This window comes from Gigantopelta aegis, chromosome 7 (genome assembly GCF_016097555.1).
Source record: "Gigantopelta aegis isolate Gae_Host chromosome 7, Gae_host_genome, whole genome shotgun sequence".
Taxonomy (NCBI): domain Eukaryota; kingdom Metazoa; phylum Mollusca; class Gastropoda; order Neomphalida; family Peltospiridae; genus Gigantopelta; species Gigantopelta aegis.
In genome coordinates this window covers 10,597,575-10,609,243 of record NC_054705.1, presented here as the reverse complement: position 1 = coordinate 10,609,243, position 11,669 = coordinate 10,597,575, and the positions used below count along the sequence as shown (strand labels likewise).

The following is an 11,669-nucleotide window of genomic DNA, read 5'->3' as shown; positions in this document are numbered from 1 at the left end:
GGGGGGGGGGAGGAGAGGATACGTTGCCCAATGATGAACCGCTCGTGCGATGCGCGTTCTGACTATAGGGTCGATACCCTATTTGGTTTATTTGTCGATTCAGCTAGTGCATCACGACTGGTATATCAAAATACGTGGCATGTGCTATCCTGTCTGTGGTATTGTGCATATGAAAGATTCCTTGATACTAATGAAAAAATATAGTGTGTTTCCTCTAGAAAATAAAATGTCAAAAATACAAAATATTTGACATCCAACAGCCAATGATTATTTTTTAAAATGTGTTATAATAATGATGTCGTTAAACAAAAACTAACTTTATGAACACTGTTTCACAAGTTTATTTCATCTCGTCGGTCACGAAGCGAGTAACTACTAGCTTTACACACGATACACCAGATCGGCTAACCCCTATTCCGTCGAAACCGGTATATAGATATTTACATACCAACCATCCAACCAAGCAACCAAGCAACTATTCAGCCAACCATCCATCCAAGCAACCAAGCGACTATCCAGCCAAACATCAATCCAAGCAACTATTCAGTCAACCATCCATCCAAGCAACCGAACAACTATCCAGCCAAACATCCATCCAAGCAACCAAGCAACTATTCAGTCAACCATCCATCCAAGCAACCAAACAACTATCCAGCCAAACATCCATCCAAGCAACCAAGCAACTATTCATTCAACCATCCATCCAAGCAACCGAACAACTATCCAGCCAAACATCCATCCAAGTAACCAAGCGACTATCCGGCCAAACATCCATCCAAGCAACCAAGCGACTATCCAGCCAAACATCCATCCAAGCAACCAAGCGACTATTCAGCCAACCATCCATCCAAGCAACCAAGCGACTATCCAGCCAAACATCCATCCAAGCAACCAAGCATCTATTCTGTCAACCATCCATCCAAGCAACCAACAACTATCCAGCCAAACATCCATCCAAGCAACCAAGCAACTATTCAGTCAACCATCCATCCAAGCAACCAAACAACTATCCAACCAACCAACCAGTCAATCAGTCAATCGCCAATCAACTATAATACCAACCAATCACTTAAACAATCACTGAACCCTCCATTTTTACTTTCATTTGAGAAATTTGTAAAACGTACTGTAATAGTGATGTCGTTAAACAAAAACATACTTTATGAACACTGTTTCACAAGTTTATTCCATCTTTTGAGTCTTCAGACGTTGTATTTGTTCCTGTAACTGGAAACAAAAAGAGAAAGAAAATAACGCAAAGATAAAAACAAAAACAAATGAAAATAGAAAAGAAAAAAAGATTAATGTCGCTCTGGTTGGGGAAACCCATACCGAGATGCGAAGTCAGTAACTACTAGTTTTACACGCGATACACCAGATGGGCTAACCCCTGCTCCGTTGAGGCCGGTATATAAACATTTACATACCAACCATCCATCCTAGCAACCAAGCAACCATCCAGCCAAGCGACCAACCAGTCAATCAATCGCCAATCAACCATACAACCAACCAATCAATGAATCAGTCAATCAATCCACCATTTTTACTTTCAGTTGAGAAATATGTAAATACAACAGATACACTCTGTAAACAAATATAATACTGTCAGCTTGCAGATCTGAAGATTGAAAGTAAGAAACGTGTTCCTTCAAACATCTCATATAAAAATATTAGCCTACTAATGGCACAATATCATTTGGAGAGAGGAGTACATATCCACCCTCATATCATTTAATTCAGTAAACACTGGGTTTCAAGTTTGTAAAATAGAATATTTCTCTTCTTCTGTGAAACGGCTACATTTTATCACGACCTGTAATTAGTCGTCTTCAACAGTAAGAGCAGCCGATATGTATATTTGTGCCGAGGTGTCTGTCACGGGGATTTTATAATACCCGTAACTGAATGAAACACGGTTATCAAAATATCTCTCCTAACTGTATATCTATTAGATCTCTCTGTAACGGCGGTTAAACCCTCGTATGGCTCGTCTAGGTATGATCAGAGATAAGATCTTATATAAAGTATATATTATTATAGCACTAGAAAACACAACAAAACACAATACACTTTGGAATCTGTATTAACCTACGCTGACAAATGTACTGCCGCAGTAGTTAATTAATAACAACAATAATAATAACAACCCAGAACTGATCACTTAATTAGTTAATCTCTAGGTGTCTGGTTTACACAATCTGCTAATCACTTCACCGTGACACAACACCCGCACGTGTGATAATTGAGAAACGCTAACACACACACGTGTGATAATGGAGAAACGTTTCTAGGGGAACTTAATTAATAAAGGAATTACCACTCTATTCCTAACTGGTTAATTTTTAATTAACCCTTAACTACTCATTCAGTAACCTTGTAACACAGAATTAATACTGGTACCTATCACAATAAAGACAATAACCTACAGTTTACCTAGGTCCTCTAGGATGACTGGTTAAGCTTTTTATAATTATTTAGGACAGTGAGCCTAAATATTTAAAGTCACATCAATCACATCAAGGTTATACAACAGAGCAGAAAATATATATTTACCAAAGTCCCGTCTGAACTAATATAGATCGTTCAGTGGACGACGACCTTGCCTCTGGATACTTCCAAAAATGTTTCTCCTAGATATCTCTAAATCCTAGCTATTTATTCAAAACTCTCCGAGACAGCGAATATCGCCTGGGGGTACAAAGCGGTACCTCACGTATCATGTGGATTTTCCACAACCACCACGTCGGCACATTTTTCTCTGATCGTCAGACTGGCTGTCGCCATCCGCGAGCAATCCCCTGGCCATAAACAGCACTACCGGAGATATTACGTAACTACTAGCCACATGGCCTCCACACCTGCGCTGGGTGTGTATTAGAAAAGCTCGATGACCGTCGCGCAAAGGTATCACGTAACAAGTTGCCCATCTGGGTTTAGTGCATTTGGAACTGCACACAGCCTTTTAAAACAATTAATATCGCCACAGGCGAAAAGAAATTAAGAGCATGTACCGTCACAGTGTCGTTAAACATTCATTCATTCATTCATTCATTTATTCAACAGTAAGAGCAGCCGATATGTATGTTTGTGCCGAGGTGTCGTTAAACATGCATTCATTCATTCATTCATGTATTCAACAGTAAGAGCAGCCGATATGTATGTTTGTGCCGAGGTGTCGTTAAACATTCCATTCATTCATTTATTCAACAGTAAGAGCAGCCGATATGTATGTTTGTGCCGAGGTGTCGTTAAACATGCATTCATTCATTCATTCATGTATTCAACAGTAAGAGCAGCCGATATGTATGTTTGTGCCGAGGTGTCGTTAAACATCCATTCATTCATTTATTCAACAGTAAGAGCAGCCGATATGTATGTTTGTGCCGAGGTGTCGTTAAACATTAATTCATTCATTCATTCATGTATTCAACAGTAAGAGCAGCCGATATGTATGTTTGTGCCGAGGTGTCGTTAAACATCCATTCATTCATTTATTCAACAGTAAGAGCAGCCGATATGTATGTTTGTACCGAGGTGTCGTTAAACATGCATTCATTCATTCATTCATGTATTCAACAGTAAGAGCAGCCGATATGTATGTTTGTGCCGAGGTGTCGTTAAACATCCATTCATTCATTTATTCAACAGTAAGAGCAGCCGATATGTATGTTTGTGCCGAGGTGTCGTTAAACATCCATTCATTCATTTATTCGACAGTAAGAGCAGCTGATATGTATGTTTGTGCCGAGGTGTCCTTGAACATTCATTCATTATTCATTTATTCAACAGTAAGAGCAGCTGATATGTATGTTTGTGCCGAGATGTCGTTAAACATTCATTCATTCATTCATTCATTCATGTATTCAACAGTAAGAGCAGCCGATATGTATGTTTGGGCCAAAGTGTCGTTAAACATTCATTCATTATTCATTTATTCAACAGTAAGAGCAGCTGATATGTATATTTGTGCCGAGATGTCGTTAAACATTCATTCATTCATTCATTCATGTATTCAACAGTAAGAGCAGCCGATATGTATGTTTGTGCCGAGGTGTCGTTAAACATTTATTCATTCATGCATTCATTTATTCAACAGTAAGAGCAGCCGATATGTATGTTTGTGCCGAGGTGTCGTTAAACATTAATTCATTCATTCATTCATGTATTCGACAGTAAGAGCAGCCGATATGTATGTTTGTGCCGAGGTGTCGTTAAACATTCATTCATTCATTCATTCATTTATTCAACAGTAAGAGCAGCCGATATGTATGTTTGTGCCAAAGTGTCCTTAAACATTCATTCATTCATTCATCCATGCATTCATTTATTCAACAGTAAGAGCAGCCGATATGTATGTTTGTGCCGAGGTGTCGTTAAACATTCATTCATTCATTCATTCATTTATTCAACAGTAAGAGCAGCCAATATGTATGTTTGTGCCAAAGTGTCCTTAAACATTCATTCATTCATTCATTCATTTATTCAACAGTAAGAGCAGCCAATATGTATTTTTGTGCCGAGGTGTCGTTAAACATTCATTCATTCATTCATTCATTTATTCAACAGTAAGAGCGGGCGGGATACAGCATGTGCGGTCGGTCTAGGATCGACCCCACAGCTTTGAACACAACCTGAAACAACAGTTTACTTGTCTGAATATGGGGGGGGGGGGGGGGGGGGGGGGGGGGGGGTTTAAAAAAAAAATCTATATGTTGAGTGTGTATAATGTTAATACTGCACAACTTAAAAAAAAAAAAAATGTCTTATTTAACGACGCACTCAACACATTTTATTTGCGGTTATATGGCGTGAGACATATGGTTTAGGACCACACAGATTTTGAAAGGAAACCCGCTGTCGCCACTACATGGGCTACTCTTTCCGATTAGCAGCAAGGAATCTTTTATTTGCGCTTCCCACAAGCAGGATAGCACAAACCATGGCCTTTGTTGAACCAGTTATGGATCACCGGTCGGTGCAAGTGGTTTACACCACCCATTGAGCCTTGCGGAGCACTCACTCAGGGTTTGGAGTCGGTTTCTGGATAAAAAATTCCATTCCTCGACTGGGATCCGAACCCAGTACCTACCAGCCTGTAGATCTATGGCCTACCACGACGCTACCGAGACCGGTCTGCACAACTAACGTATCTGTCAAATAATAGACTAAAATGTATTATTATTTGTAGTATTGTTTATACCTTCTAGGTTAGAACTAGTTTATGGGTATCTATAGTCAATTCGTTTGCATGTACAGTCAAACCTGTCTTAAGCGGTCACACAAGGGAGTAGATAAAAGTGGTCGCTTAGGAGAAGAGGTCGCTGAGTACAGGTTGTCACATATAGTTTTTAAAACATTTGTTGTTGTTTCTTGTATTACAGTCTGTACTGCTAATCAACGGATGTGTGCTTCGCAGTTTTTGACATGTCGTCTCCTTCAGAAATAATGCAAATGGAATGTATTTAATTAACCGTTCTCAACAAGTTTGTTTTCTTTTTCCATTTAATTATTTAATTCCAACTTCATGCGGTGTATTGTTATAGTAAGTGAATCTACAAATATCAAGCGCCCAGAGGCAATTGGATGCAATTGGAGTCATACTTTCTTAATTGATACACAGTAGAGATGTCGGGTCTGAATGGGTACCAGTATTCCTGAAGGTGTGAAGATCGGTTATTTGCTGCACCTTATCGCTGTTGTTAAAATATCCCTTTTATATACATGTAATAGTACACTTTTACAGTGGCCGCTTAATGCAGGTAGTTTAGCGATTTGGGATCCGATTTAGGTGGCCGCTGGCCGCGTTAGACATATGACCGCTTATTACAGGTTAATTTACATATTTGGGAGGGAAAACGGTGGCCGCTTATGGCAGGTGACCGCTGAGTGAAGGTTGTCTATTCATTGCAGTAGTAACCTATGACGTATGTATGTATTTAGTTTTTACCAATGTTTCAATGTATTGCTGCGACTTACCACAATTTTGACATCCAATGGATCAATGTTTGACAGTGGTGTCATTGAACAAAAGAACACGCGTTATGTGCTATACACTATTTAAACCAATGCATAAAGTGACCTTGGTTATTAAGTGCAGAGGTAAAAATATTGTTTGTTATGTTCAAGGACACCACTAGAGGATATTGAGTAAGTGTAAACTGACTGGAGTGTGTTCTGTATTGTGATTGGTTAATTACATGCTTTTTCCGGGATCAAATAGACAATAACAACCAGAAAGCTAATGACGTCATTAGAAAGTGACGTCATTAGCAATTGGAACAGGCGAAGTTGACGATTTACGGGTCTACTGTTAGATTGTAGCCAGGTATTTGTGTTTCAAGTAATGTGAAATATACAGTTAGTTCTGTAGAAAAACGATTCAGTTTACAATGGACATAACCATATGGAATGTTTAGATTTGCGGGTGTTATTGTCAAATCTAAACACTCCATGTGGTTATCTCCTAATTAATCGTCGGTTACTGGATACTAAATATTAGGTAAACCTGACACATATTAGATGTTGACATTATGATAAAGTAAAGTGAAAACCAGATAAAACACGTTTTGACAAGATTGTTTGAAAATTCTGCATCAAAATTGCTTTTTGGCTAAAACAAAAAGGAACAAGAACAGTGACATAGTCCTTATTATTTTCTATTGAATAGTGACGTAATATGTTTAATTTCTGCGATGTGTACGTATGGAAACATTGAAATGATGTCACCTTGTATCAGGCTATACTTTTAAAAGTTAAATATATTTAAACCGTTAAGCTCTTTCATACTTTTATTATCAAATTAACCTTTAAGCGATTACGTTAGATTCCGGAGAATCACGGAATGAGTCGAGGTGGTGTCGGCAGTCTACGACTGTACAATAGTTCTCAACTCGGTACACTACGTACTTTTAACCACTGGTCTCTGACGGTTTCCATCTCCTTCATCGTAACAGAAAACTGCGGCCTGCAAGAAGACAAACAACCTGACCAAGTTATGCATCCCAACATCGAACGATTCCATTTAGTTTTCTGGCGAAAGTCCAAAATCAGAAGACGGGCGATTATACGCATTCCCGTCTCCTCCATACACCCCATCTGGACATACCAAAATACATACCAACATACATACATACCAACATACCAATATACATACATAAAAAACATACATTTTGTGAGGCCAGAAAGGACTTAATTATCCCCTGTGCCAGTGCGTTAACGTCTATGTATGTAACAGTCAACCTGAAATACATACAATATATAGATATTCATATATCAATACATACTAGCCACTACCAGGTCTGCCCACTGTTTCATGCACATAAGCGGGATCGACCGCGCAGATTGCAGGTCCCATGCATGTGGTTGAGTTAAAGAACATCCGTTTTACACATCGTGATTAGTCTTGCAATTTGCGGGCGATTCGGTGCCACCGGTTCGAGTTTCAGCAACGGCATGGGACAATTTGTGAGGCCAGAAAGGATTTAATTATCCCCTGCGCTAGTGCGTTAATATCTATGTATGTAACAGTCAACCTCGACATACATACAATATATAGATATTCATACATCAATACATCAATACATACATACATACATACATACACACACACACACACACACACACACACACACACATATATATATATATATATATATACATACATACATACATACATACATACATACATACATACACACACACACACACACACACACACATCCCCTGCGCCAGTGCGTCAGTATCTATGTAATAGTCAAACCGGATATACATATAATATAGAGATGTTCATATATCAGTATATTAATACATGCATTTGTACGTACATACATACATACATGCATACATACATATTAGATTAGATTAGATTAGATATGTTTTAAACGTGTTCACATACCTCTATGGTTTTGAGCACGCCTATCCCGAGTCCAGCCTCCGATATAATCGGTGGTCTGACTCAGGGAAGGAAAAACCTAACTATAATAAGATTTTGAAATTTTAAACTGGAGGTCAAAAAGAGTAAATATATTATGTCGACATTAATAATTTTGAATGCGTTCCCAAAAGAAATACAGAAATCCCTACCCGACACCTATATAATTATTTAAAATTAACGCAAATTTAATGGGGAAGTCTTAAAAAAAAAAAAAAAAAAAAAAAAAACATTATAATTTATATATATATATATATATAATAATTATTTAGTCCCCAGAGGCAAGGGGAAGGGTAGGGGGGTAAGCCCGACCCACAGAAAAGTTATATTAAATTTAATATTTATTTTAAAAGATTACCAGTCGTATTTCGGGCCTTGGTGTGACCAGGAGGAACGGGGGGAAGGGGCGAGAAGGGGTACCGGAACTTTCACAAAAACCTACGGCCAAACCGCCTACGCCCTATGGCCCCAAAAAACCTAACCACTGGCACCACATGTACTAGTCATCGGCGGTGGTCATTAAACGCAGAGGATATCTAGCCTAAAACAACTGGAATTAAACGTGTCAACTCTAGAAGGAATTAAATACTGCTGCAGTTTATTTCTGATATTTATTTTCATAATGCCACCTAAACCCAGTAAGCCGATCGCGTTAACGTTGGAACAGAGAGTAGAGGTCATTAAAAAATCATAGAAAGACAAATTGAGTGCTAGAAAAATTGCTGAACATTTCGGGGTGGGTAGAACTCAGATTGATGGCATTTTAAAGAGAAAAGCGGAGGTGTTGGCAGATTGTGATAACAACCAGCCCTCTGACAGAAAAAGGCAGAGAAAACTTACAGGCAATGAGGATATTAACATGTTGGTTTGGAAATGGTTCCAAGATGCCACTGCTCGTAGAATAAATGTCAGCGGTCCACTGATTAAGGAGAAGGCGTTAAAATTTGTCGAAGATTTGGGAATAGCGTGTTTCAAAGCGTCAAATGGGTGGCTGGATTCATTCAGGATTAGGCACAACATCGTCGCAGGTACACTAAGTGGGGAGCGAGGTGACGTAAGTGACACTGCAGTTGAGGACTGGAAGTCAAAGTTGCCAGTGGTGGGTGACGGGTATGCTCCTAAGGACATTTTTAATATGGACGAGACCGGTCTGTTTTACAGGGATACAACAAAGGCAACCCTTAAAGTGAAAGGTGATGAATGTGCTGGCGGTAAGCGCTCTAAGGAGAGACTGACCGTGGCACTATGTGCAAGTATGACCGGAGAAAAATGTGTTCCTCTAATGATAGGAAAGTGCAAGAAACCACGCTGTTTTAAAAACATAACACCAGAATCTCTACCAGTAACATACACCAACAACAAGAAAGCATGGATGAACACCGGATTGTTTGATTGGTGGCTGCAGAGATTTAACCGCAAGATGAGACGACAAGGAAGAAAAGTGTTACTGTTTGTCAATAACGCCCCATCTCACCCTGCAACTCAACTCAGTAATGTGAAATTAGTATTTCTGCCAGCAAATACCACTTCCAAATTGTAACCGATGGACCAAGGCATCATACCGGAAAAGACAACTACAGCACGTGATCTCTGCCATAGAAAAGGATACAAGCAAGTGTGGTTCACAGCTTCTGAAAGAAATCAACATTCTGCAGGCCATCTACTGGATCCACAATGCATGGAAACACGTGAAGTATCCACCATCCAGAAGTGCTTCGCAAAATGTGGGTTCAAAGATTCTGAAGTAGCTATTAGTGCAGCCAGTGACGTCGACACTGACGACGACTTGCCTCTAGTTATATTGGCCAAGTCAAAGCAGCTGTCCAACTGTACATTTCAAGAGTTGGCCGACTCAGATGCCGGCGTTCCAACCTGTGAGGAAGGATCTTTGAACTGGACCAGACCAACTTCGGAACTTCTGAAGAACTTGGGAGCCATCCCAATCATCAGAAGATGTTAGCAGTGACGAAGAAAGTGTGGATACTACCACCGTGTGTTCTCTGCCAGAGGCCGAACAATATGTTAGCAGTGACGAAGAAAGTGTGGATACTACCACCGGAGTATGGCGATCTCGCCCCGTGTCGATCTCGCCCTGGCGAAGTCGCCCCGGGCGAGTTCGCCAGGACTTATTTTCATCGTTAGGCGAAGTTATCATACATATTAGACTTGCTAGAAGACATATATTACAACATATATTATAGTATATATCTACTGTCATTATCAGCATGTTTTTGTGCCAAAACTACAGGGTTATACCACTTATACTACTAGTTTTGTGTTGGGACACGCTGTGGCGAGATCGCCATATTTACTTCCGTGTTGCATGTCTGTTTAGCGAAGTCGCCAGTACATTATAACTCAACAATATTCAAGTTACAAGCTGTTTTATGTTTACTTCATTAAGTAAATACATGTGCAGTAGTCATGTTTTGATTTTCTTGTTGTAAAATGTAATATATTGGTAGTTTACATTTCTGACGATTTCACTTGCAAGCCGGGGCGAGATCGCCAGGATTTTCCAACGGAGCCTGGCGATCTCGCCCTGTGTCGATTTTGTTTTTTCTTGTTTAAGTTTACAGTTTACAGTTTATTATAATAAATACACGTAAAGTACACATTTATGGTTTGTTTCATCATGTAATGTAACATTTCTTATTATTTCACTTTTTCAGGCTGTGGCGAGATCGCCAGGATTTTCTCAGTGTAGCGTTTTTATGTTGGTGAAGTTGTCACACGTTACTACGCAACTATTTGTCATAAGTGCACACTTTAACGATTATTTGATATATACTAAATACTAAAGTATGCACTGAAACGACCAGGTACATTTATGAAACATTATACCGGAGACACCAAGCGGGAGCAAGCACAGAGAAGTCTGGCTGCACTTCTCTCACCACGTTCGTACTCCTCCAAATACTTGAATGTCTTAGCCTGCATGTCGCGGTACTTCTTCTTCTGCATCCGCTTTAACTTTCCGTCTGACACCAGTCGAACCTGGTTGCTGATGTGGATGGCTTCTTTGTGCAGCAGGGACACAAGCAGGTAGAGCTGGACTTGGGGGATGAAAGAATGTACGCTAAAGAGCTGCGTGAACGGTTCCTTCACAAGCTTGAAGGTACCGTCTGCGTACCAGCACTTGGATCTAGATAACAGCTGCAGCTGTTGATCTGTTGAAAAGATCAAATGACGTTTTCTTCCAGTAGTGACATCTTCTTTAAAAGTAAATTAATAACAATTAAAATAAATAAATTAACAATGAACAAAAAATAAATCAAGTAAATCAATAAATTATATCAACCGTCTATAATGGTTTAGTACTTAGTAGTTAAAAAATAGCAATTAAAAAATATTTTAAGGGCTTATAGCTTCACGTACAAACAAGGTTTTAATTGTTTGTCACCTTTTAAGAAGTTGTCTGGGATGAATTCCATTTTCAACTCGAATTCCAAGTCAGTTGGATTCTTCGGCCGGCTGGTCTGGCGACAGTAGTTTGCTGTGTGTACTAGACGATCGAGCGTTGGCAGCGCTGGGCAGGGAGCCGGACCTAAATGTTCCTGGACTAGCTGATCAACGATACTCCCTGCTGATCTGAAGGGATCACTCTTCGCTGCCAACTTCATGTCTACAGTCATTTTCGCAACCACTGCGCCTCCTATTTGCCGTACATGGCAGTGCATGTGCTCACCAGCCACAAACAGGTCAGCCTGCTGTCTAACCGATGCTCGACAATGCTTGA

The 11,669-nt window shown here is 39.7% G+C and overlaps 1 protein-coding gene across 1 annotated transcript in view; it reads right to left on the bottom strand.

The window, feature by feature from the left end:
* Nucleotides 1–1,167: 1,167 nt before the first annotated feature.
* Nucleotides 1,168–11,669, bottom strand: part of LOC121377010 — a 44,698-nt gene continuing 34,196 nt past the window's right edge. The window contains exons 7-8 of the mRNA XM_041504846.1: nt 6,907–6,964; nt 1,168–1,227 (exon numbers count right to left, since the gene is read on the bottom strand). Of these exons, the coding sequence (XP_041360780.1) occupies nt 1,183–1,227; nt 6,907–6,964 (103 nt within the window). The 3' untranslated portion in view covers nt 1,168–1,182. The remainder of the gene's footprint in view (nt 1,228–6,906; nt 6,965–11,669) is intronic.